This window comes from Colletotrichum orchidophilum (genome assembly GCF_001831195.1).
Source record: "Colletotrichum orchidophilum strain IMI 309357 chromosome Unknown Scaffold_62.1, whole genome shotgun sequence".
In the NCBI taxonomy this organism is placed as follows: Eukaryota; Fungi; Ascomycota; class Sordariomycetes; order Glomerellales; family Glomerellaceae; genus Colletotrichum; species Colletotrichum orchidophilum.
In genome coordinates, this window is record NW_019173018.1 from 4,131 (window position 1) to 29,810 (window position 25,680).

At 54.2% G+C, this 25,680-nt stretch overlaps 9 protein-coding genes across 9 annotated transcripts; 4 read left to right on the forward strand and 5 right to left on the reverse strand.

The window, feature by feature from the left end:
• Positions 1–839: 839 nt before the first annotated feature.
• CORC01_07614 (helicase associated domain-containing protein) lies at positions 840–3,544 on the reverse strand (the record flags this gene model as incomplete). The annotated part of the gene is made up of 3 exons (XM_022619249.1): positions 840–956; positions 1,152–3,021; positions 3,084–3,544. Coding segments are annotated over 3 exons (2,448 nt in total), but the record flags the coding sequence as incomplete, so codon positions are not given.
• Positions 3,545–4,326: 782 nt separating this feature from the next.
• CORC01_07615 (PRMT5 arginine-N-methyltransferase) lies at positions 4,327–6,804 on the forward strand (the record flags this gene model as incomplete). The annotated part of the gene is made up of 4 exons (XM_022619250.1): positions 4,327–4,440; positions 4,497–5,079; positions 5,138–6,573; positions 6,625–6,804. 4 exons carry the CDS (start codon positions 4,327–4,329, stop codon positions 6,802–6,804), a joined length of 2,313 nt encoding a protein of 770 aa, XP_022474162.1.
• Positions 6,805–7,107: 303 nt separating this feature from the next.
• On the reverse strand, positions 7,108–7,608 carry CORC01_07616 (LSM domain-containing protein; the record flags this gene model as incomplete). The annotated part of the gene is made up of 4 exons (XM_022619251.1): positions 7,108–7,177; positions 7,245–7,400; positions 7,503–7,540; positions 7,603–7,608. 4 exons carry the CDS (start codon positions 7,606–7,608, stop codon positions 7,108–7,110), a joined length of 270 nt encoding a protein of 89 aa, XP_022474163.1.
• Positions 7,609–8,910: 1,302 nt separating this feature from the next.
• On the forward strand, positions 8,911–10,689 carry CORC01_07617 (lariat debranching enzyme domain-containing protein; the record flags this gene model as incomplete). The annotated part of the gene is made up of 2 exons (XM_022619252.1): positions 8,911–8,964; positions 9,025–10,689. 2 exons carry the CDS (start codon positions 8,911–8,913, stop codon positions 10,687–10,689), a joined length of 1,719 nt encoding a protein of 572 aa, XP_022474164.1.
• Positions 10,690–11,235: 546 nt separating this feature from the next.
• On the reverse strand, positions 11,236–11,933 carry CORC01_07618 (Skp1 family protein; the record flags this gene model as incomplete). Its single annotated transcript, XM_022619253.1, has 3 exons — positions 11,236–11,258; positions 11,345–11,484; positions 11,758–11,933. 3 exons carry the CDS (start codon positions 11,931–11,933, stop codon positions 11,236–11,238), a joined length of 339 nt encoding a protein of 112 aa, XP_022474165.1.
• Positions 11,934–12,929: 996 nt separating this feature from the next.
• Positions 12,930–13,996, forward strand: CORC01_07619 (Ras family protein; the record flags this gene model as incomplete). Its single annotated transcript, XM_022619254.1, has 3 exons — positions 12,930–13,211; positions 13,328–13,531; positions 13,622–13,996. 3 exons carry the CDS (start codon positions 12,930–12,932, stop codon positions 13,994–13,996), a joined length of 861 nt encoding a protein of 286 aa, XP_022474166.1.
• An 888-nt stretch (positions 13,997–14,884) lies between these two features.
• Positions 14,885–16,126, forward strand: CORC01_07620 (uncharacterized protein; the record flags this gene model as incomplete). Its single annotated transcript, XM_022619255.1, has 1 exon — positions 14,885–16,126. The coding sequence occupies one exon, from the start codon at positions 14,885–14,887 to the stop codon at positions 16,124–16,126; it is 1,242 nt and encodes a 413-aa protein (XP_022474167.1).
• Positions 16,127–16,223: 97 nt separating this feature from the next.
• CORC01_07621 (DASH complex subunit Dad1) lies at positions 16,224–16,676 on the reverse strand (the record flags this gene model as incomplete). The annotated part of the gene is made up of 3 exons (XM_022619256.1): positions 16,224–16,361; positions 16,427–16,489; positions 16,569–16,676. 3 exons carry the CDS (start codon positions 16,674–16,676, stop codon positions 16,224–16,226), a joined length of 309 nt encoding a protein of 102 aa, XP_022474168.1.
• Positions 16,677–19,247: 2,571 nt separating this feature from the next.
• CORC01_07622 (aldehyde dehydrogenase) lies at positions 19,248–20,947 on the reverse strand (the record flags this gene model as incomplete). Its single annotated transcript, XM_022619257.1, has 4 exons — positions 19,248–19,364; positions 19,431–20,342; positions 20,407–20,806; positions 20,886–20,947. 4 exons carry the CDS (start codon positions 20,945–20,947, stop codon positions 19,248–19,250), a joined length of 1,491 nt encoding a protein of 496 aa, XP_022474169.1.
• Between the last annotated feature and the right edge of the window lie 4,733 nt (positions 20,948–25,680).

The following is a 25,680-nucleotide window of genomic DNA, read 5'->3' on the forward strand; positions in this document are numbered from 1 at the left end:
TGATCACACGGCACATCTCACAATGCATTTCGTGGAGTGGCACCCCCTTCGAAAGTCGGCTACTTCCGTCATGTTCTGCATCTGCACCCATCTGCCGGGACTAATATCTATGGGTATTTGGGCTCGCAAGTCGGGTTCCAAGATCAGACGGTGGAGGGGGGGGGGGAGCGAGGCGGGGGATATGATGATGGGGTGGAGGGAACGGAAAATGGTCTTCTATTTGCACACGCACGCACGCACACAATCACCATGTGCCGTGGATGCTGCTTCTCTTTTGTCATACCTGAGACGCCATACCACCATGGAAAAAAAAAACAAGCCAGTCCCCATGAGCCCCTGCCAAGCCCGCCCACACACATCGTCATGTCGGATTGGACAAGGGAGAGCCATCGACTATGGCTAGGTCCAAACCATTCTACTTGGGTGTGATTTTGCCGCCGTGCGCCCTGGTCCTAGGCAGACTGTTGAATAAAAAAAAAAAAAAAACAGGAAATTTCTTCTTGGCCCGAGTTCGTAGAATTTCTCCCCTAACAGCCAAGAAAACAAGCCCGAAGGCTTGTGATCGCGATTCAACCTTTCCGCACCCCCCCTGGTCCGGTAGGCCGGCCCCCCCCGCTGCGATGGAAGCGGCCCTCGCCAAAACTTCACGATCGAACGGGGGGGTTCGGGCCTTCAAAATTGGATCACTCTGAGTTTTTCTCTCTATGAGGCCTCTTCCCAGGCTCTAGCGTAATCGGAACTTTGGCGAAAGGGGGGAGGGGTGGGTGTGTGAGGTTTGTGAGAATTGCACCTTGGTGCTTGCGCTCGATCGAGCGGAGGCATGCTGCGTGCGCGCGCGCTCACCGACCATTCTTCATGGCTTCCTTTCTGCGCTTCTTCTCCGACGCTCGGGTCAGCGCGGTCTTGACGTCGCCCTTTTCGAACGAGCTAAGGTCGTAGTAGATGGGTGCGATTTCCTATACATCCGTATTAGTTGTGGGGTTCCCTGATGCAATGGATAGGATGGGGCAAGTGCCGAGGACTGCAGGACAGGGGGTGGCTGAAAGAAGCAGAAGATCTATCGCAGCATTGCACTTGGGGGTAACCGGCAACAGAATGGCAAAGGCAAGTGGTATTTTGGGGGAGGGGGGAAGGGGAGGGGTCTTGCTTACAAGTAGCCACTCTGGCCTGATTCCGGTGCACGTACGGATGTACTGCTTGGAAGTGAGGACGAATTCGTTATAGAGGACCCATTCGTAGTCAGTCTTGAGGACGGTGGAGGGATGCATCATGACTGCCTGATCGTCCTTGATGGTACGGTAAACCTTGCCGGAGCTCTCCTTCATGGCGACCTGCATGAAGAAGCCCGAAAGGAGCGCACGCCGAATGTTTGTGTAGTAGTTCTTGTCCTCAAAGGGGGTCGACACGAGCTCGAGGTCAGACTTCTCCATGATGCGCTTCAGCTGCGCACGAACGTTATCGGCACTGCTGAGATGACGGAACGAGAGGAAGTGCTCGTGACACCACCTCTTGGGGTCCACGTCGGGCTGGTTTGCCGTACCCTTGAAGGCGTGGTAGGCGTTGAGGAGCGTGAGATGATCGCCCTCGGGGTGTGAGAATTGCGCCTTCATGTCGTCGGCGCGCTTACGCTGAGCGGCGGGGCGGACCCAAATTTGAGGCACAGAAAGGAGGGAGACGATGGACAGGATCTCGTTGGAGCAGTAGAATTCGGGCGAGGAGATGAGCATGACAGCCAGAGCCGGGTCCAAGGGGAACTCGGAGGCCAGACTTCCGAGGGTGGTCAGCTCGCCATCGTCGTCAAGGCAGGCAAGGTAATTCAGCTCCTCGAGGGCACGCATCATGGTCTCCGGCGCAGGGGGGTCCATGAGGTCGAAGTGGACGAGGTCCTCCACGCCAAGCTTCTTCAGTTCCAGTACAGTGTTGGCAAGGTTGGAACGCAGAATCTCAGGGTGCGTCTGCTCGATAAGCTCCTTCTTAAAGGCGTGCTCTGTGTAGAGACGGAAGCACTTTCCGGGCTTTGTACGACCAGCACGACCAGCACGCTGCTGGGCGGAGGCCTTGGAGATGGGAGAGACCAGGAGAGACTCGACACGGATACGCGGGTTGTAAATCTTTTGCTTGCTGAAACCGGGATCAACGACATATACGATACCGTCAATGGTCAGAGATGTCTCGGCAATATTGGTTGCCACGATGACCTTGCGTCCTGGTCGGCCACCCTTCCTGTAAGGGGCCGGGGCCTTGTCGAAGATCTTCTGCTGCTGGTGTGGCGGCAGAGTACCGTAGAGCGGGTAGACTACCAGCGGACCCGCGTCGATTTCTCGCGTCATCTCATCGGCCTCGAGGTTGATCTTTCGGCAGGCATCCTCAATCTCCTCCTCACCAGTCAAGAAGAGTAGGATATCGCCCTCCCCTTCTGATGCATGGATCTGCAGCACTGTCCGGATGGCCGCCTCGACGTAGTCCCTCTCGGGCTCAGGGGTGTAGAAGATCTCGACGGGGTGCGTACGACCGGGAACGGCAAGAAGGGGCGCATCGTTGAAGTAGCGCTGGAACTTTTGCGCATCGAGGGTGGCGGACATGACCACGATCTTGAGGTCGGGGCGGCGGGCGGCGATCTGCTTGAGCAGGGCCATGAGAATATCGGTGGCGAGGGTGCGTTCGTGGGCCTCGTCGAGGATGATACAGCTGTAGCGTGACATCTCGTGGTCGTGGATGGCTTCTCGGAGAAGCATACCATCGGTCATGTACTTGAGGATCGTGTTGGGGCTGGTTCTGTCCTCGAAACGAATGCTGTATCCGACTTCCTCGCCAAGTTCGACGTCCATCTCGTCGGCAACACGTTGTGCGACGGACATGGCAGCGACACGACGGGGTTGAGTGCAGGCAACCATCTTGCGATTGAGCTGAGGGAGCTCGTCGAATACGACATATTGGGGAATCTGGGTCGTCTTTCCGGAACCTGTCTCACCGACAAACACGAGGATCTGGGTGGAGTGGTATTTTTCGAGGAACTCTTCTCTATCGGCATGATGGTCAGTAAGATGGAAAGCATTTGCAAGAGAATGCAAAGATTCACGTACCTCTGCTTTGTGACGGGAAGATCCCGACGTGCCTGCAGAATCTGGAAATACTTTTGGGAATGAGGGCGACCGGTGAAGGCGTTGTCATCGAGATCCTCAATCTTCTCATGCTGCTTCGCAGTTGTCGCGCGTTGCGTGAAACCAGCGAACGGTGAGTTGGCATCGATGATTCCAACTTCGGACTTGAATCCGTTCTCCTCCTTCATATGCGCCAAGTAAGGGTTGTACTTGGGCTCCTCCTCTTCGTAGTCCTCCTTCTTGACCTTCTTCCTGCTTCCTTCTTTGTCGGCGCTCAGGCGCTTCGAGCCCTTTCCCTCGAAGTCAGCCATCTTGATCACGAGTTTCGCCGTTCGGTGGCGGGTTGGTGGACGGGAAGGGTATGAGAGAGATGTTTGGCTGAAGTTGCGGCCCGTGATTTCGACGTCGACGAGGACAACTTCGAGAGGCGACTCCAAGCAAGGCTGCTAGGAAACTTTTTGTTGTCGCGGGAAAAGTTTAGGTGGGTCCAAGCACGGGCCAATGAGACAGTGGGATGATAAGATAAGCTAAACTCATACATGAGACGTACCGTGTAGGGGCCCCAGCACACTGTCCAGAAGACCTTGAGTGTCTCGGAGAGTGAGACTATTTGTGGCTCCCAACACACTGACAACTCTTTGAATGCTCCTGGAGTTGAGTCAAAGTCATTTATTCAGATTCAAGTTCTTGTTTTATTTTCGTATTGAGTGAAATGACCGCCATATTTTCTTCAAGCTTAGATAAAGTGCCCAGCACATCGGATAAGGTAGAGTGAGATGAAAGCTCGTAAAGTATTCTTTAGTGACAGCGGGCACTGTCTAGGTACTCTCGCTCTCTCCCCAGGGTCCAGAGTGCGACCAATAGCACTGAGTCGCAACCAACTCACAAAATCTGGTGCATTTTTACGTGTTGGGGGGTAATCAACAGCCTGACTTCTCAGATCACACAACGTCGGGTTGAAACTAACCCGAGTGCAAAGTTCTCTGTTCTCCCGGCCGCTTGTTTTCTGGAGCACAAGCAATCCATCAAGAATGAGTTGCTGACCACAATCCATCTCGTTTTCCTTGTCGTATCCTCCTTTACCGAAGCGCCAGGGTTCTGACCAGCAGGTGCCGCTTTTTGCACAACCACCGATTGGGTATTTGTGCGCTGTGCAATTACACCACTCACAAGTCGTCTCCAGGCAGCATAAGGTAGTCAGTCAGCAAGACAGGCAACATTCACGATGGATGGCGGCAACTTCAATCAGATTAGGCCCATCTTTAGCCTTGGCCAGCATGATTCCGAGAGAGATCAGCCTCTTGACGATCTCCAGTATGGCCAGATCCTAAACGCTGGTGTAAGTCCACGATTGAGACCCTAAAATTTCTGTTCCTCATTAAGCTTTGACAACAGGTCAACTTTGTGACAGCGCCCATCACCAATAGGCACTTCCACGCACGTGTCAAGAACCTTGTTTCTCAGCATCTCGCCAAGGAAAAGAAGGGCACTGCTTCATTGGCGGACGCCGTGGTGCCTCCTTTGACCCCCAAGGACACCTCCCTCTTCCCCAGCCATGCTGTGACCACTTACATCGCCTACGCCAGCCCCTGGATCGACCTGGCCTCCGTTGACCCTGCCGTTGCCAGTATTTCTCGGCAGGTCCTGAACCTCGAGATCGCCTACGCCAACTTTTGCGGCGTGAGAAGCATCATCATCCCCGGCCCCAGAAGGGACGCTTCCAAGAATGGCGGAAACCAGGGCTTGTCTCAATATGCCAGAGCCGTGCAGGAGGCGATGACCATTGCGTCGCGCCTCAACTTCATCATTCATCTGCCCATGTACCGGGAGCCGGGACTGGAGGAGAGCGTCGAGCTTCTCTCGACTTTGTCAGAGGTGCCTCACCCTGAAAACAGCAAGGAGATCGATATCTACAGCGCCTGGGACTCTTGGCACACTGTCCGTTCAGTCTGCGAGTATAGCATGCGTCTGTATGTTTGTAAGACAACTCATCATGTCTGTTCTAAAAGAGGTAGACAACTAACCAGTTCCAATAGCCATTCGCGTCCCCCGAGCTCTGCCCGAGAAGGCGCTGCAGGACAAGTGGTTCGCCGAACCCTTGCACTTCCTGTCACTCAGCGGAAACGCATTTCAGAAGAACAAGACCGGACACCCTGCCCTGCCCAGGGCCCATCAGGATATGATCTTCAACTATATGCGCCTCAAAAACGCCCCCTGGCTGCTTCTCAGCGACGTCGGTCCGGACCCCGCCTCGCTGACAGCCGAGGCACAGCTCCAGGCCGCCAGTCTCGCGAACGAGGTCCCTACCGCCGCAGACTTTCCTCCCTTGGGCGAGTCCCCAGCCCTCGCCACGGACTCCCTCAAGTCGTTCCGCACCTACGTAGTCTACCTCAAGTGGCTCGAGATGCAGCAGCGCCCGCTGTCATACTTGGAGCAGACAACGCTCACCAGCTTCCAGGACTGGCTGCAGTCGCCCCTACAGCCCCTGTCCGATAACCTGGAGTCGGCCACATACGAGGTGTTCGAGGGCGACCCTGTCAAGTATAACCAGTACGAGGCTGCTTGCACGGAAGCGTTGGCTGAATGGCACCAGCTGGGCAGAGCCACCTCTTCCAAGGACGGCGCCGTTGTCATTGCCGTTGTGGGCTCTGGCCGCGGTCCTCTCGTAACGAGAGCTCTCAAGGCCAGTGAGGCGACTGGCGTCCCTGTCCAGGTCTGGGCGGTGGAGAAGAACCCCAATGCCTATGTCTATCTCCTGAGACAGAACGAGATGATCTGGGGTGGCAAGGTCACAGTTGTCAAGACGGACATGCGCGCCTGGAAAGGCCCCCTCGTTTCGGGCACACCTGAAAACAACCCGGTCTACGGCAAGGTGGACATTCTGGTATCCGAGCTGCTCGGCTCCTTCGCAGATAACGAGCTTTCGCCAGAATGCCTGGACGGCGTCCAGCACGTCTTGGCGCCCGGCGGCATCTCAATCCCGGAATCCTACACGGCGCACATGAGCCCCATTGCGACGCCGCGCATCCATGCCGATCTTCTCACCAGAGTCCCCACAGAGCCCAACGCTTTCGATACACCCTGGGTGGTGCGCCTCTTCGCCCTTGACTTTGCTGCGACCCGCGTGCCCGGCCACCCGCGCTTCCAGCAGGCGTGGGAGTTCTCCCACCCGGTCTCCGAGGCTACGCTGAAGCAGATTGAGACGAGACGTGCCGGCGGCGTTATGGGCGGCGGAGGCGGGAGCATGGCTGGTGCCGTCGGCGCCAACGATCACAACTCGCGGTTCTGCCATCTCACGTTTGTCTGCCCCACGAGGGGTGTTATCCACGGCTTGGCTGGGTACTTTGAGTCTGTCCTCTATGCGCCCCAGACCGGCAACAGGGAGAAGGTGGAGATCAGCACGCACCCCGAGCTGATCGACCGCAAGAGCAAGGATATGATCTCGTGGTTCCCTATCTTCTTCCCGATCAAGGTAAGCAAAGCCCCTTCTCTGTCCACGTAGACGATTAACTAACATTCACAGCAACCCATCTATTACCCTGCCGACACGGAGTTGGAGGTCACAATGTGGCGACAGACGGACGATTCGCGGGTGTGGTACGAGTGGCTCATCGAGGCGTACACGTGGGTGAGCGAGACACAGCGCATCAAGGTGGCGTCGTCGGATCTCTGCAGTAGTCGCAAGGTTGCTTGTCTTATGTAAGTATCTGCGAAATAGTAGTACTGTAAGGGCACTGGAGGCGCCGATATAGTTGCGCCGTTTTTCTTCTATAGTTGCTGCGAGGGAGCTAGATGGTCTTCTTGCGCAGCGCAACCTGGCGGTATTGAACCTGACTGGAGAACTGCAAATCCGTCCGTCGCCGGCTTTTTTAGGGTCCTTTTTGGTGTTCTATGCTCCAGGCTCATCGTGAAAATCGTGCCCTTCCCGCCCCTGCCCTTGTCACACCATAGTACGTGAGGCGGTCCCAGGCTGTGTTGATGCTTTCCGCTCGTGGGTTTCTCCCGCTCAACCATCCATCTTAACGTCGCCGTTCTCGCCTTGTCCCGCGCCGCGGATCCAGAGGACGTTGTTACACCTGTAGCACGTCGGTCAGCCTCCTCCGAGATGTTGTATTTGATGGGATGTCGACGAAGTCGACGTACCGGATCAAAACCTGGCCCAAGGCTCCCGTCATCTTCTGGTCAATGTACTCCTCGGCGCCGCTGAGCTGGACGTTCATGTAGCTGTCGATGCTGACCAACTTTCCCTTGTACTCGGTCTCGCCCCACTTGAGTCTAATAACGACGTCCTGGTTGACACTGCATAAAAGATGGGTGTTAGCATACTGAGCTGTCTCCGTCGCGGAGGGATATGATCGCAGGGACGTGTAGAGGCGCGTTCGTAGATGGACGAGGACGTACAGGTCTTGCAGCATAGGCCGCGGGTTAATGGGCACGAACTGCGGTACACGTTTATTAGCTATTGCGACCTGGAGAGTGTGAAGTGAGGGGGTTGGCATACGCTCATGGTGGGCGATTCGAGGGTGAGAAACGGCCCATGTAATGTGTGGATGGGGGAAAGATGGATTTGCGCGGGTTCACGGCTGCGATGCGCGAGGCTCCTCTCTCTCAATTGGGGTCGGGTCCCAGGAAAGACAATTTTTAGGCGGGCACAGTGCACCTGAGGTTGCTTCAGTGGTATGAGGCTGTCGGAAAATCATCGGATCCACTGTAAGGTACCGCCTGGCGATGCAGGCCGCCCAAAAAAACCCGGGGGATGAGCACTGGCCTCCCTTTGTTTCTTGCAATACTCCCAACTGCTCATTCGTCTCATCCATGCCTTCTGGGCATATCTAATCTCAGTAGGCTGGGCCGTCTGAGAGCGATTACATGTCTAATATTCGAATGAACACCGTGTATACGTCCGCGACTTTGACTGATGAGGATTTCGAGCGACCAGACTGTTACTTCTTTTCTCGTTGCTTCTTGACACAATAGACGATGTAGTCTAGATCTCGAGGTCACAAACACACGCAGAATACTCATAGCGGCCTTCGAGATTCAATGTCTTCATTTCAGGAGCGAGACTCACCTTTTTGTTTCGTACTCAGTCAGACGCATGAGTACATCTCGATCAAAGCACCTCCTGCGTTGACACTGACGGTCTTCCCAGCTCGTAGCTGAACTGGTGTCCCTTGGAGTGACTCCAAGGCTTCGAGTCACCATGCCATAAATACGTCTTCATTACCCTCGGATTGTTCAGCCGACAGTTTCCATCTCGAATTTTGATATAACATTATTTTCACTTTGCTCCAGGCCTTGTTAGTATAAGGGACTCGACAACTAGTGCCATAATTAGCGAATTGAACATGAGGACAGCGGGATCGGATATGCGTCGGTGCCAGGCGCTGGCGACTACCTGGGGGATGGTCTGATGTGAAAGGTTGGCAGGCGAAAACTTCCTGCTTCCATGGGCAACTTAGGTGATCGAAATTGAAGTCAACAACCTTACCTGGTTACTATTACTGAGACGTACACCTCAGATGCTCAAAGGGCATCGACTGGGTACACAAAAGCATCACGAGGACAAGGGAATGAAGAATATGAGAATGGCTTTTGTTCAGCGGAAAAAATTCTAGAGGTATTGAATAATTTACTCTCCATCAATTCGCGGCTTTAGAGCTAGTTTGCAAATGGCTTGTGGCTCATGAACTCCAATTCAACATCATCTCATGTCCTCATTCGACTATGAAAATTTCGCGGGTGCCACCGAACATCAGTCAACCTCCGCCTTACAACAACACCCTCGGTGACCACCCAAAAAAGAAAAATGGCCACGGAAACGTTTGAGACCAACGGCGTTCGGATCGCCGTTGAGGGATGCGTAAGCCTCCTAATGAACCCGCCGTCAATACGCAATGTTCAAGTACTGACAATCCTGTAGGGCCACGGCACCCTCAATGCCATTTACGCCGCCGTTGAGGCCTCCTGCACGGCCCGCGGCTGGGACGGCGTCGACCTCCTCATCATCGGCGGCGACTTCCAAGCCGCTCGCAACGCCGCCGACCTCACCGTCATGTCCGTCCCCGCAAAGTACCGCGAGCTCGGCGACTTTTGGGAGTATTACGCCGGTCGCCGCACCGCGCCGTACCTAACCGTCTTCGCGGGCGGCAACCACGAGGCCGCCAGCCACATGTGGGAGCTATTTTACGGCGGCTGGGCGGCGCCCAACATTTACTACCTCGGCGCCGCCAACGTTCTGCGCCTGGGACCGCTGCGCATCGCGGGCATGAGCGGCATCTGGAAGGGCTTCGACTACCGCAAGGGCCACCACGAGAGGCTCCCAATGGGCCCGGACGAGATCAAGAGCTTCTACCACGTCAGGGAGGTGGATGTGAGGAAATTACTGTTGCTCAGGGAGCAGGTCGATGTCGGGATCAGCCACGACTGGCCAAGAGCTATAGAGAGGTGGGGTGACGAAAGGGCATTGTGGAGGATGAAGCCGGATTTTGAGAGGGAATCAAAGGATGGTACGCTGGGCAACGTTGCGGCGGAGTATGTTTGTGATCGGCTCAGACCACCGTACTGGTTCTCTGCGCACTTGCACTGCAAGTTTGCGGCGTTGAAGATTTATAAGGATGATGGAGCGACTATGGAGGAGACGGCCTTGGATGGAGCTGCGGCTCCCGCTCCGGCCTCCGCACACGAGTTGGTTCAAGCGCCGGATAACCCTGACGAGATCGACCTAGACGGGGACGAAGAAATCACGGACGCTTCCGCCATTCAAGCGTCAGCAGAAAAGAATCCAAACGAAATCAATCTCGACGACGACGACGACGACGAAGAGCAGCCTGCCGCACTTGCGCTGCCGCAGGCCAGCAAAGAAGAAGCTCCCAACAACAAAACCTCCGTCCCTGAAGACATCCGCGCCCAGCTCCCTGCCTCCTTCGCCAGACCCCAACACCAGCCCAAGAAGACACCAGGCCAGCCCGTTCCGCCGACCATCACGAACAAGCAGGTCAACTTCCTCGCCCTCGACAAGTGCCTCCCCCGCCGCCACTTCCTCCAGCTCCTCGAAGCGCACCCCCACAACGTCCTGCCCGCCGATCAGCCCGCGCCGACGCGGCCCTTCCGCCTGCAGTATGACCCCGAATGGCTCGCCATCACGCGCGTCTTCCACTCCACGCTCGCGATCGGCGACAACGCGGCGTCGGGGCACCCGAGCCCGGACCTGGGCGAAGAGCACTACGCGCCGCTCATCGACACCGAACGCCGCTGGGTCGAGGAGAACGTCGTGAAGAAGGGCAGGCTCGACGTCCCGCTCAATTTTGAGATCACGGCGCCGCCCCATGTGGAGGGCGAGCCCGAGTCTGTGCCGCACCAGCCGTTCGAGTACACCAACCCGCAGACGTCGGCGTACTGCGCGCTCTTGGAGGTTGGGAACCTGTGGGATGCTAGCGAGGAGGAGAGGATGGAGAGGAAAGCGAGAGGCCCGCCGGCTGGGGAGTTCCGGGGGCATCGTGGCGGTGGTCGGGGCTTCCACAGAGGTGGTGGACGCGGTGGTAGGGGCAGGGGTAGGGGACGCGGCAGAGGCAGAGGTTGGCACTGAGTTCCGTCGACAGTGGATGTGTACCTACCATGGTTACAATTGTCATGATCAAGGGGTCACATATGCCAGTGTCTGTATTATACCACACCACCTTGGAGTCAAAACAAGACTGATAACAGCTGTGTTAACACATGTTTACAGTTGGCCACTCATGCTAGGCGTCGAGATTTTTCATGTTCTATGTTCTCTACCCAGCTACGTTACTAAGAAAGCATGTATCCCAACAGAAAAAGCGTAGATCTCAATGGTAGAAATTTGAGTCAAGCAGAGTGAGTGGAATATAGTCCTTCTTCCATCTTTAATAGACGTTCAACCCACGGAAGAGTGAGGGAGGAACGCATATGCTAAGATGGGGGTTGTGTTTTCATATGTGGGTCACCATCAAAAAGATCATGGCAAAGAACAGGAAACATGCCTCCCTGGCATGGGATTTCGCCATAGTGTCATGGCAATGGTATCTGGTACGTTTTACCACCCCGAACGCTCAACGCCCAAAACTCCGTCGTGAATGATTAAGCCAAAATGCAAATGGTCATCAAACGTCATTCAGACAGTGCCGGTGTTTTGCTCTGTAAAAACGTGTCAGAACGTTCGGATGGTTCCCGTGAGACAGACGCCGTCGCTCTGGGGCCAGAGGAGGTTGGGGATGTCTTACTGTCCAGACCCAGGAAATCGGCCGCGACCAGCAGTTCCAGACACAGCTCCACAGGAATGTCCATGTCAGGGACATCCTCACGCTCACGGTAGCGATACCAATATTGGAAATACTCGCACACTTTTTCGAGTACAACGCCACTGCCGAGGAAGACGGTCAGACGTTTCCAGAACTCTTGGAAAGAGAAACAAAAAGGAATGAGTGTGACCTCGTGAGGTGGCTGGGTAACAAGAAGGAAAAAGAAAGAATGTTGCTTGTTTCAGATCAAGTGTAGTTGGCAATCAAGCAGACCGGCCATTGTATCGGCGGTCTGTCAGTGAGACTCATCGATATAATCGGAGTTCATCATCGCAACAGCCGTGTTGGTGTTGTTGGGATAGGTGGCGGTGAGAGCGCGGGATGTGCTGGCTTACCTGATCTCTTCAAACACGCAGCGGCCCAAAGTAGCCTCGCGGAAGTTGTTGCGTGTGTCCAACATTCCTTTGATGGCAGGGCTGATCATGGCGGCGTCACGCAAGACGACGAACTCGTAGCCATCACTCGAGACCAGAGTAACGTACTTGCTGTCGGTCGCGCCGTTGGTGTCCATGATTGCGGCGGTCTTTGCGGAGACGGCGGACAATGAGATGAGCTGCGTGTTCTCTTCAGCCGAGGGCTGAATGAAGAATGGATTGGTTGGTTCCGTAGCGGAGATTCCGTGTCTCAAACGTTTCGCAGGTCACAGCGGTGATGCTCGTGGCGAAATGGAAGCCTTCGATGAAGGTCGAAGACGCGTTCGTTTAGTGAGAGAAGGCAGAAAATTCACGTCGCGATTTTGAAGGAGGCGGTGGTGGGGTCGAAGCTTGGGCCACACTTGTCCCGCCGGCGAAGCACAGCACCGGAAAAACTCTGAGCTCTGCTTTCAGACTGCAGGGGGGGCCCTTCCTTGGCCAGGCACAGCCAGGGTTCGATTGATCCGCCTTAGCGTGTTCCACTTTTGCGTTGTCGTTGTGGCTCCCCTGGCGCCTGCCGTCATCACCCCGGCAAGAAGTGGCTGGTTGCCCCGTCGACTTGTTTACAATTGCCCTCCTTGCTCCCGCTCCTTCTCCTCAAGAACTCAGCACAACCCGCCCATCCACCTCGCACACAAACCCACCCCCATACCATACACACCATCCCAAGCCAGATCAAGCACCTCTCCAACATTCCTCAACTCCAAACGCCGCAACGTCTCTTCCCCGTATTGCATGCTTCGCGCTTAACCATATCTCAACGGCATCCGACTGAACGCGGCAAGTAGCTGATCACGAAGTGACGAGGCTCGTCGAGGGGAAGCGGCGATATCAGTATCAGCAGTCTCCTCCCTCACAACGAGAAATAAGTAGCATATACATACGCACGCACCTGGGAAACATCGCATAAAAGCACAAACCTTTCAAGTCTCCCCAACAACCCCCCCTCCCTTCCCACCAGACGATCGCACACACCGGCCCCCGGTATCTTACGCATCATCACATCAATCCGTCTCGCAAACACTCACCAGGGGCCACCGACATCCTCATCATCGCATCACTACACCACAAACACAGCTTGAGTCTGCCGCATTATGGCGTCCTCATACCAATACCGCAACTCATACCACAACTCGACCCAGAACATTAGCGAAAAGTACGACGACGGCCGCCCGGCCACCTCCCGCCGCAACACGCGTCTAAGGAGTAGCGACGGCACCGTTAGCACCACAATGAGCTCCTCGACAGGGCGTGAGAGCGCCGCAACCCACGTCACCGAGGGCCCTGCTTATTCCAAGAAGATTGTCGTCGTCGGCGACGGCGGCTGCGGCAAGACATGTCTCCTTATCAGTTACAGCCAAGGCTACTTTCCAGAGGTGAGCATTCAAACAAACAAAAAACTCCCGAGTCTTTTCGAACGCAACTTCTGCGCCATTTGCCCGTTGCTAGGAAGCGAAATGAACCAAAACAGTGCTGACTCTGGCAAAAACAGAAATACGTCCCCACTGTGTTCGAGAACTACATCACCTACCCGACGCACCCACCGTCAGGCAAGACAGTGGAATTGGCGTTATGGGACACGGCCGGCCAGGAGGAATACGACCGGCTGCGACCGCTCTCTTATCCCGAGACCGACTTGATCTTTGTGTGTTTTGCGATTGACTGCCCAAATTCGCTTGAAAACGTCATGGACAAGGTAATTTAATCACTGCCCCCTCAGACAATATGCCCCTCCTTTTTGGGGGCATGACCATTTGAAATTAATGCTAATTTCTCCCCTAACCAGTGGTATCCCGAAGTCCTTCACTTCTGCCCATATACTCCTCTGGTCCTCGTGGGCCTCAAGTCCGACCTCCGTTTCAAGAAAACGTGCATCGACATGCTGAAGACGCAAGGCCTCACGCCCGTGACTCAGGAGCAAGGTCGCGCCGTTGCTCGCAAGATGGGCGCCCAATACGTAGAGTGCAGCAGCAAGGAGATGACGGGTGTGGACGAAATCTTTGAACAGGCAATCCTGACGGTCGTCGCCAATGATCGGAAAAACCAGGAAGCTCAAGCTGCCGTCTCCTCGTCAAAATCCAGTGGTCCTCCTGGAAGCAGTGCAGGCTTCCCTGGCGTCGCTCTTAAGAAGAAGAAGAAGAGGAATTGCAAGATCCTGTGAGATCCCTGCTCAGGACCTCGGGGTTGTAACGGACAGACATTGGACACCGGCGGAGGGCGTAATGAATGACTTTTGTTTTACCTGCATGATCTCGTCACGACCTGCTACTATTACGATCTGGATAAAGCAAGCGCCACCATTAGCGAGGGGGCGTCTCCTGCTCTAGGGCTGGATGAACTCTAGACTGGAGACGAGGTTTTTCCCTCACCAGGGATGTGGGAGAAGATTTTCTTCTCCTTTTTGAATGGAGAACAACGGTATATAAGTGGGAAATGAAACAAAGGGAGTGGGAGGGAAAGTGAGTGGTTTTCTCATCCGAGTCTCGAGGCTCACCCATACCCTTTATTTATTTTTTTAACGCCAAACACACAAACGGAGCGGGTACAGGGGAGACTTTGATCAGTTTTTTCTGCAACCATCAGGTACTTTTTGACCCCGCGGGGTAATTCTTCTCATTTTTCTATTTTCTTGTCTCTTTCTCTCCTGTAGCAGCATGGGGCTTTCTGTCTCAAGGGCATTCCCGGGGATAGGAAACACGAATTGTTAAAAGCATCAAATCAAGGGTCGAAGCGTGCCATAATAGTGATGATGTGTATTATGAGAGTGAATAGATTTTGTCGCGTACGGATGCAGCGAAGTCAAGTTGCACAATTTTGAGTTTCCCGATGCCGTGGTACAGCACTTCGTGTAAGTCAATACAACCGGCGAGGGAAGCTTTGGGGACCAAATCTAGTCCACAACGCCATCGGAGAAAGGTCCGACGAGGTTGATACAGATGGATGGGATTCTGTAGAATAGGATGTAACTCACTTCCATTCCCCGATCCGAAATCTAAATCTTTATTCATCCAGTTTGCAGTAGATTGACACCAGCCGATCCTTACGAACCATGGACTTCCCTGCCCAGGTTCTCATCGCCGATCTCCCGCGAGGAGGTGATCTCATAGATCGCAGCAGCAACGGGCGACCCACCACACTGGTCCGATCCGAGAAGGAACCCAAACCCGAGCAACTCAACCCATCCGTCGTCGTCACCGACGTCGCAAGCGTTGATGCCCAACTGACCAAACTCAACGAGTCGCTCGCCGCGTTGGAGACGGAGGCGCACAGTGCGCTTCACGGTGCCGTGGTTGACGAGTGCCAAGCCGGTCTGGAGGCTGTCGAGGAGCTTCTTGTCGGCTTGGCTGAGCGCGCTTCCAAAAGGACCTTTTGGCAGAAGTGTTTTCCGTGCAAAGGATGGAAAAAGCGGGATCTGCTGAGGAGACACGTTGGTGTCGTCCAGGATACCTACGAGACTGTCGGCAAGACGCATCAGCGGGTTGGCCTGGCCTTGGCAGAGCTCTGCGGAAAGGCTGATCGTCTGGGCGAGGACGCGAAGAAGCTAGCCGACACCATTGGTCAAGCGAAAATCGCCCTGGACCAGAAGAGGGAAACTCATGATGCCCTTTTCAAGGATGTGGAGCAGAAGTTGTCGAGCAAGATGTTGCAACGAACAGTCCTTTGTTGGCAGGAGAAGAGCCTCAAGGCGGAGATGGAGTGGGCAGAGGCACAGCTGTGCGCCATGAGCGGCAACGACGCGCCTTGCCGTGGTGGACATGGACACGATGATGGAGATGGAGATGTGTCCCTGATTACGAGCGAGCAAGCGGCCGTCGCAGGGATGAGGTTCGAGATCAAGCAGATTGCGGACCTGCTCTCAACCCTAACATGCTACTCCCGCATGCTCACAGCCGATAGCTGGACGATTGGCTGGGAGCTCAAGCGCCTCAGAGAAGATTGTGGCGCAAAGGACGGCAACATTGATGGGGTCCGCTTGGAGACAATGTCGGCTTCGATGGAGTCGGTGTTTCGGGTGAAGCACGAAGGGGTCAGCACCGACTTGCGGAGACAACATGGGGCGCTGAGGGAGGCGCAAAAGAGGTGTCTTTCCGCTGCTGCGAGGTTGGAGAAGCTTCGGGAGTCGAATTTTGGCGATTTGGTGGTTGGGTTGAGTGACCTGGCGAATCTGGGCGCGAAGAAGCAAACAGGAAAGAAACTAGGCTTGGAGAGGTGCAAGTTGCTCAAGAAGGGCAAGCCGATCAAGTTTCCTCACGCTTCACATCACGGATTGACGTTATTGGCATATAATTAAATATGACACAAGGCAGCCCACAACGTAGAAAAACCAGTATTGATGCGCGTGTTAAAATCATCACCGTTCATAGTGTATTCAATTTCGTTATGGGGTATCATGATCTTTCCTCGTTCTTCGTCTCGCCCTCGCTGCCTTCCTCGGACTCGCCCTGCTTGTTTTCCTCGGGCTCCTTGGCCATGACGTTCTCGAACTGCGACCACAGCGCCTCGACGGAGGAGAATTCGTTTCCGACCTGCGATGGAGCTACATCAGTGCCGATTTCCAACAGCCAAAGAGTCTGAGGAGGTGGCCGCCTACCGTGATAACTGCCTCAAGCGACCGGTTCAGCTTGTTGATGTTGGCAAGGACTTGTTCAAAGTTCTGGTTGGTTTGGTTGTCATTAGCAATCCCCGTTTTGTGTTTGTTGACAGTGTTGTCCAAAGGGAACGAAGGGACTTACCATTGCGATCTCGCCAATGAGTTCTTCGCGCTGTTGCTCAAAGTAGGTCTTTTCCCTCGTTCCCGATTGGGACTGCGAGTGAGAGAAGGTCCGCTGATGTGACGACATTTTGGCTTGATGTCGTTGTAGGTTGAACAGGGGATCGCGCGTCGCGTTCAAGGAATGTGCATTTGGCGGTGATGGCGGGGTGCAGGTGATGGTCACTGTGGCGGGGTTGTTCGTACTGTGTCAGGGATATTGACACTGTTGTCGACGTACCTTGCTGGGTATAGAAGTACAACGAAGTGACCCACTTGTTCACGTATGACAGCTTCAACAACTCGAGCGCAACAGTCCTTATCGGGGACCCAAAAAGGACAAGGTACAGCCTAGCGAACTACAATTCGAGGCAATGATATTCAATATAATGAAGCGCCAAACCTCGACGCAATACACCAGACAGAGGAAATCTGATGAACTTCCATCCTACCCGTTGCCCTCCTTTTGGCTTTCTCACTCACGGGTCTTTGTGAAGGCAGGTAAGAAACAGATACGAGCGATGATGATAATATTGAAGGAAAGCGATCCGGGGATATTAACCCGCATATCATGTAACACATGATCAGCAGAGAGAGATCTTTAGAGAGTGGCTGAAGGATGTCAGGGTTAGTAACTGTGAGGAAATAGGGGAAAGTGACGATTCGGAGGCGGCTTAGGCTAGGTATTCCTCGCAACTCAGTGCATGCGTACCTCTAGTCTCAACTTCAACCAGATGTACAATTTGGGGATCATCATACATACTGTCATCAATTTCCGCCTATTTCAATCCTTTGAGCCATCCAGTTTCGAGTTGATAGCTCTTTGGCAACCGAGTTCGTATTGAAGACTGACAATGAAAAGAACGAGAGTCCAGGTACTCGCAGCGTCTGCACTGTCGATTCCGCGATGCTGATGGGTGTCTGGGAATTATTGGGCCATTTTCAGGTGCAAAAGCGAGGTGGCCCCCTGAGAAATCTCAAATAAGATCAAGATCGCGCCGGAATTCCCATTCAATAAACTTAATGATGGATGTGGGCACCGTTTCAGAGGTCATCATACAACATGATGATGGTTGGCTTTTCAATAGGCTTCCTCCTCTGGGCAGTGGACGTTGGCGATGTCAATGTTTTCGTATCAGACCAACTACTCGCCTGTTACTTGAGGTTTACCAATCGCGAGGTCCAACATTGCCGGGCCTACAGAATTCGACATCAAGGCCTACACGGCGGTACTCTCATTTTGAGAGGCCCCCGTGGAATCATCGAATATGAAAGGCAACAGGGAGTTGTTCGTGTAGGTGAAGAAATACTTTCCAGTGTTCCCTCTGCGTATCGTTGGAACATGCTGCGAGTTTCTTTACATACACGCGCTTGTGTTCTCCGACATAAAATCCGGCACAAAGGGAGACCCATGTTTATGCATTCCAAGCCCTACGGCTGAGCTGGGAACTTCCAGTCGGATTCGCATTTCCCACGATGAATGATATATATCAGGGCTTTTTGAGAGCATGAAAAGCCAAGCTTTTCTCGTACATCTCCTTCACCACTTGAGGACATGATTCAAAAACGGCGCCAGACTCGACAACAAGACAGGCCAAGGAAAAAGAGGGAGAGGGAGGGAGAGAGAGAGAGAGAGAGAGAGAGAGAGAGAGAGAGAGAGAGAGATGCCCCCATCCCCTATTGCACTTCAAGAGACTTGGCCAGGGCACGTTATCATTGCGAACGTGGGAAAACTTCGTGAAGGCGGGGGAATACTTTGCTATTCTGGAGGTCTCAAACCTTTCGTTCAAGTCGCTCCGAAGTTGCCGGTGGTGTTTCCATGGACTCGACTATGTTTTCATTGAGTCTTCTTCGCACACGCTAGAGGTCAAAGCACTGAGGACCAGTTTGGCTACGAGGGCTGTGGTCTCGACTCCGACAGAGGTTTTAAAGCTTCAGATTCGATAGTAAATTAAGAGAAGGTAAAAGTTGAAATTGACGGGCTGCTTCCAGGAGTCGGGTGGGGGTTGGAGGGCACTGATTTCAATAAATCGCGCCGGCTCTCGTTCCATAATAATAGTACAACGATATTCAGTAACGCTTAAATTTAGTAGGACTATTAAACTCAATGTGTAATTCACTTTCCCTCCTTTGGTACAAGTTTGTTATGGTCCTGTATGAGGAATGCCACCCACTCATGCGAGACCATGAGAGACCTTGGGCCTTTGTTTGTGAAGGAAAGTTAAGGAAGATGAAGACTTCTCGACACCGGATTGCCGTAGCCATTGCATCGCGTACGACCACTCTTCTCGGCGCATGAGACAGAATTTTGGCGGCAGAGGCGAGATTGTGAAGTTCCCCCAGTTACATGATATTTATCAAAGTTGTCAGTCAGGTCCGTCGCTTCGGCCATCCACTGAAGCAGGGGTAATCACCGGGAAAAATGGGTCTCACCAGCGTGATCGCACCGGTCCGCTCCGACTCTCAAGATCATACTTGCCCAGGCTGGCCGACTGATACTTCACTTGTAATGCATTCATGGGAAATCATGTTTTTAATCTTTTCCTTTTTGATTGGTATCATTCAACGTGGTGTTGGAAAAAGACAAGTTACATCAAGGTCATGTACATATTGCGCCGGAAGAAAGCCCCATTTTTCATTACCTTTCCTGCCAAGTTTCCCTTTAGAACAACGGTCCGCCCAGACGGATCGCGACCGACTTGTTCTGGGTATAGTTTGCGAGGGCGGCCTCGCCGAGCTCTCTGCCAATACCTGATTCCTTGAAGCCTCCGAAGGGGACCTGAAGAGGGAAGATGTTAATGAACCTGTCTATAAAGAAGAGCGAAGAACAAGTTGAAGAACCTACCTGGTATGAGAGCATGTTGTAGCAGTTAACCCACACGGTGCCGGCCTTGATGGCGTTGCTCACGCGGATGGCGGTGTTGAGGTCGGTGGTGTGGACGGCGGCGGCCAGGCCGTAGGTGGTATCGTTTCCGAGCTTGATGACCTCCGCCTCATCCTTGAATTTGGCAATGGCACAGACGGGGCCGAAAATCTCCTCCTGCATGATCTTCATGTCCGGGCGGACGTTGCTGAAGATGGTGGGTTGGATGAAGTACCCCTTGTCACCGTGGCGGGCACCGCCCGTCTCGACGGTGGCGCCCTCGTCCTTGCCGGCCTTGATGTAGCCCATGATGCGGTCGAACTGCAGCTGGGAGACTTGGGGGCCCTGGAACGTCTCGGGGTGGAAGGGGTCGCCGACCTTGTTCTGCTCGGCGCGCTTCTTGAAGGCGGCGAGGAACTTGTCGTAGACGCCCTCCTGGACGAAGATACGGGTGCCGGCGCAGCAGCACTGGCCATGGTTGTAGTAGATGCCGAAGTTGACCCAGGAGATGGCCTGCTCGATATCGGCGTCGTTGAAGACAATGTTGGGGGACTTTCCACCGAGCTCGAGGGTGACCTTCTTGAGGTTGGAGCTGGCAGCAGCCTTCATAATCTGGCGGCCGACGGGGGTGGAGCCGGTGAAGGCGATCTTGTCGACGTCCATGTGGGAGGAGAGTGCGGCGCCGGCGATCTTGCCGAAACCGTTGATGAGGTTGAAGACACCGGGGGGGAAGCCAGCCTCCTTGACGAACTGGGCAAAGACGAGGGCAGAGAGCGGGGTCTGCTCGGCGGTCTTCATGACAATGGTGTTACCGGTCGCCAGGGCGGGCGCAATCTTCCACGAGAGCATGAGAAGGGGGAAGTTCCAGGGAATGACCTGGGCGCAGACTCCGATCTGGAAAAGGGGGGGCCCGTTTGTCAGCTCAAGGCCCGGCAAGCAAAAGGTGATTATAACTTACAGGCTCGGACCGGGTATAGTGGAACATGTCGTGGGCGACGTCAATCGTCTTGCCCTCAATCTTGTCGGCCCAGCCTCCGTAGTATCTCAAGCAGCCGACGACGGCAGCAACGTCACCCTTGGCCATGGAGATGGACTTTCCGTTGTCGAGAGACTCGACGGCAGCCAGTAGGTCGGTATTCTTCTCGGCAATGTCGGCGAGCTTGTTGAGGAGGACGCCACGCTGGCTTGGGGGCACCTTTCTCCACTCGCCTTCGAAGGCCTTGCGGGCAGCGGCGACTGCGATGTCGACATCCTTCTCAGTGGCCTCGTGAACGGAGGTGATTACCTCCTCGGTGGAGGGGTTGATGACCTCGAAGGTCTGCTTGTCAACACCCTCAACCCACTCGTTGTTGATGAAGCTGGAGGGGTATCATAGGTCAGCTTCTTGTTTACAGAGGTCGTCATCAGTGGTATAGAAATGTGGGGTAGGATACGCACAGTCCAGTGGGTTGGGTGTAGGCGCCCGTCACCGGGGTCTTGAGCTCAACGGACAAACCCATCGTGTGTAATTTTTTTTTTTTTTTTTGGAAAACAGGACGAACAGTGGAGGGGTATTTGGTATCAGGGGAGACAGAAGAAGAAGAAAAGTAGTTTGGATGGGATGAGAGTCTGTAAGTTGTTGGGAATGAGAAGTGAAAGAGGGAGGAGACAGTCTGGAGCGAGAGTTGGGGATGACAGACTGTATATAAAGCGGGGTCCGGGGCACAAAGCTGGGGAGACAAGTCCGAAAGAGCGATATCGTATCGCAAAGGCAGGGACGAATTGTAAGAGACTCAGAAGGAGAAGGAGGCGAGGGCGATAGGTACCTCGCTCGACCGCGGTGGGGCCTGCGGGGAGGGGAGGGTGTACGGATGGAGGGGGGTCTGCAGTAAACCTGAGGCCTGGCCTAGGGATCGCAGATGGGCATTGGGTGAGAGGCAAACCCCCATGGGCCGGAGCAACGTCAAACACGGTCATTTCCAGTGGTGGACGAGACCGGACTGGACTGGATTGGGGCTGGGACTCGAGATCCCCACATTGGAGCCAGACACGCATCTGCATGCTGTCAATGGATGGGGCCACAGACTACAGTATCCAAGGTAGGACACAGACACACAGATACGGGGCTGGAGGACATATTAGCTGGAGGAGAAGGGAAGAGGAGGGGCATTGTGAGGAGCAACAGAAAAAAATAGTGCAGAGTAAGGTACACACCTACGGTACCTATTGCAAGGGATGGGATGGGGTGGGCCCCAGCTCAACAGGGAATGGAGGCTGCTGCTTCGGGCCAACGCCTGGCTTTCCTCTCGGCCTCCTCAAGGCGAACCTGCTCCTTCCCTTTACCGGGCGAGAAATACGTTCGTTATCCACCGGCGCGTTCTGCTGGCTGACAGCAAGTCAACGGGAAGCCATCGAGAAAGGCGGCAGCCACTGGGTGCTGCCTGTTTGACTCGGCTCCAGTTTACCAGGATGTCACCCGGGGGTAGTGGGTTCCGTTCGGTGGGAATTGAGTTCCGCGTTTCCATTCTCCGGGGCCCCAGGTCAGAAAGAGGAATTGCGAAGTTATCACGATCACAGTGAACTACAATATCCGGTTCTTGAGAAGCGTCTACAGCATTAAGGTGTTTGTTGCTGGTTCTGCCATCTCTCTTACCCTGTATGCGTCTGTAATGCTGGTTTGTTCCTGCCTTTTCAAAGCTTTGCCACGCCCCAGACAACCCCTCTCTCCGCTTCCCCTCTTCCACCCTGTCGACCCCGCATTTTCTCCATCACAAGTTGCGTCTTCCATTGGGCAGTGGGCCAATCAGAGCAGCCCAAATTGCTGGCCTTGTTTGGCTGCAGAAGCCACACCCGCTTCAAAGCGGTTCATCTGGCACATACTTACACACACACACACTGACTGCTTAGGATACTATGACAAATGGCACCACCTAGGGAACAGACGGGCTCTGCGCTGCTGCTGCCACTGGTGCTGATCCCAGCTGGCTAGTTAGTTATCGCCGAAACAGCTCGACGACGACGAACTGCACCCATGGGTATCGTCGCATTGTGAAGTTCGGAATGCAAGTTCGGGACGATTGCCCCGGTGGCTGCTCAGAAAAGCAGTGTCAATCTCAAACGTAGGATGGTGACTGCTATAACCCCGGGTTCTTTCGGCATTAAGCCGCCCTCGACGACATCATTAGACTTCAAGCCATGCCGTTGCATGCCGTTGCATTGTTTGCTTTCCTGTGTACCATCCACTGTCCTCCTGTGTGAGAGGTAGGGATGGATTGGCGAAGATTCGCCGCCTGCTATCAAATGCTTCCGAGCACTAGGTGCAGTCAGCAACTCGCGAACCACTCCCTCAACATACCCAGACCATCCCCTGACATTCGAGTCAGAAAACTGTGCAATACCCATCCGTATTTCAGCCCGGCATATGGGACAAAACCCTTCGTTTCCCTATCTACAGGCTACTTAATAATTCATTGGCGCCCCAGAAGTCGCCTGGCCCACGGGCGTACTAGGTAGATATGCCCCCTCCGCGATTCCCCTCTACCCCACCCTTTCATTCCCACCTTGACGACACACACACGCATTTTGCAGCGTACCTTAGGTCTGCTCGGTGGCTGGCCTTAGTTGTTGAGAAATTTGAGGCCCCGTCCTGCGACCTTGAAGGTTACCATTAAGATTGAGTTGACCATTTCTTCTCCATGCTGCGCGCTGGCCAGACACCACGCCGATCCACCCATGTCCATCTCCAAGTCTTCATACCGTCTTGGCATCGGGCACCGCACCCAAACTACTATGCCCCCAAGGAGAGGCTAGCTCCATCCTGCGGCGTTAAGCAATTTGCAAACCACAAGATAACGCAGTAGTCGAGCTATGACTTCTCGGGAAAAGACTACGGTACTTTATGCCGCGAGCTTCCAGCCTTTCCGTGGCTACACTCTCTTTTCTCTCGGGGTGTCTTTGCTGCTGTTTTGCCGGGCTTCAGTTCTCGGTGGAAAGCCCAGCGAACTTTCCCTTCTGCTCGAGATCCCCCGCACCGAAACCCAAAAGGTGGGTGGACCTCGACCTGGTGCTCTGTACACGGATACGCTAATTAGCTAGGTAGGAGGAGGCTTGGGGGCGTGTGTCCAGCCTCGGGGGATGTCGATATATCACCCTGCAAACGCCGTGAATTCCCATCCCTTGATTCCCTCCCGGTCCCCGTCCCCCATTCCATCGACTTCCTGCCGCCCCTCCGACCCGAATTCCCCTGTCGTTCTGCTTCCTTGTCCCCGACATCATTCGATAGCAACGAACCCTCTTGGCCGAAGCGCTACTTTTGGGGATTCTGTGGGGAGCTGCTTTCTTCGGTCTGATGGCAGTTTCACGGCTACATGGAGCTCTCTCTTTGTCTCTCTATCTACACAGACCTATCTCCATAGTAGTGTTTCTCAGCCGAACTCACGATGAGAGGGTACGGGACAGCGTCAGGATGCAAATAGACCACCATAACTAGATGATCAAGACTTTGAATCGTGCATGCCGTGTCAACAGCTATGAATCGGTATGCTTGACGTCAATCTTCCGACATTGGGACGATTTGCCAACTGCCTTCAGCCCTGCAACTGTATTCGTACTGCACTGCATAACCGCTGGCCTGACTGGTCGGAATCAGTTTTCCACCCTCATTCCGACAACCTTACGTAGTAGATACTGGACCTGACCTTTCCGAACAGCTGTGCCATTTCGATAATCACCAGGGACCCCCAACATATTCTCGCGCGGAACCTGACCGGTGCCATGCGTCCGAACACTGCCAAGAGCCGCCGCCGCTGCCGCCTTGCTTCACCTGTGCGGATCCGCACTTGCATTCCCACAAGCGTCGGTAGTGATTTCTCATCGATTCTATTTTTTTGGGGGGCGCACTGGGGACTGGGTGAGGCGAGAATCTGGCCGGCACCCTTGTCCAATGGTCTAGTCGCTAGACGCCACTTGAATGGTCCAATAGACGCTTTGCGATCTGGTCACTTTTTTCTGCTTTTGTCTTTTTTTTAATAGTCACTTGTTGAATTGGGATTGATCATGAATGGGTCCCAAGCTAAGCCGCACACCCCTCGGCCCGGCTGGACACCGGCCGGTGACTGCGCATTTTGGCGATCCCCGGATCCCCGCAATCTGCGGCTCCTTGCAACAGACACCATCTTTCCCTCTACCCGTACGGTGGGCGAGACCTGCTTCTGTCAGCCGCTACTGGGTCAGCGAGAATTTGTTTCGGCGCAAAGCGCATACCGATCTGAGGAGCTCTTCTACTTCTGCTCTTTGCTTCTGGTGTAATCTCACATTATCGGGTGATGCATCCAGTCCGTCACTCGAGGTGTAAGTTAGCTACCTACCCCAAGGTATGCAGCCCGACCGGCCGCATCTGCGGCAACCTTCCCAGGAGAACCATTCGCCCGGTGCCCGCCGCCACAGACGCGAAGATGATGGAATCTGTCATCGGGAGTTGCCGGTAAAAGCTTATTCTCATCAGATCATGAGGTTATGGCCTTGTCAAAATGACAGTGATAGCCGCCGCCCTTGATTCGAGAAACATGGGTGAGGGGTTCTAGACACCTTTGCAGACCCTCGTTAAGGGTCCTTGCCGTAAATGGTAGAGTAGCAGCTTGTGATTTCCCACAATGCCAAACGTAGGGGTCTTGAGCCGTCGACAAATCAGGTAAAAGACAGGACTCTCCTTGTCTTCGGACACGCCCCCCCCCTCCTCTCCCCAGAGAAGAGTAACGACCTGCCGGCTCTGGAGGACTTATTAGACCCCTAGTTCCCTCCCATGGAGAGGTCCTTGTGTTTCTGTAGCCAATGGTGAGTGAGCCTCATCTTGAAAATTGACGTGGATCATAGCCTGCCAGCCGAGGTCTTTTGGCAGACGCTTAAGTCTCAAGGACGAAGAGAAACACGCTTCTATACGCATCCAGCACTCAGGCTGATGGGGCTGTTAGACTCCGGACTATGAATGTGTGACGAATTACTTGAGTTGATGGAACTGTAGTACTCATTTGACGCCAATAGTCTTCTTCAAACTCAGGTGTCTCCGTCAGTTCAAGTAAGCGTCGTGGCCAAGTTAAGTAATAAGAATTTCCCTGTCTTGTAGTCTGTCTAGGCGAGTCTCCCCATTGCGAACCTCGGCGGCATTGTTTATAAAAGCTGCTTCCATCTCCAATATCATCTGATTCTTCCCCGCATATTTGCGACTGGGACCAAAGCCCCAGAACAACCCTCGCCT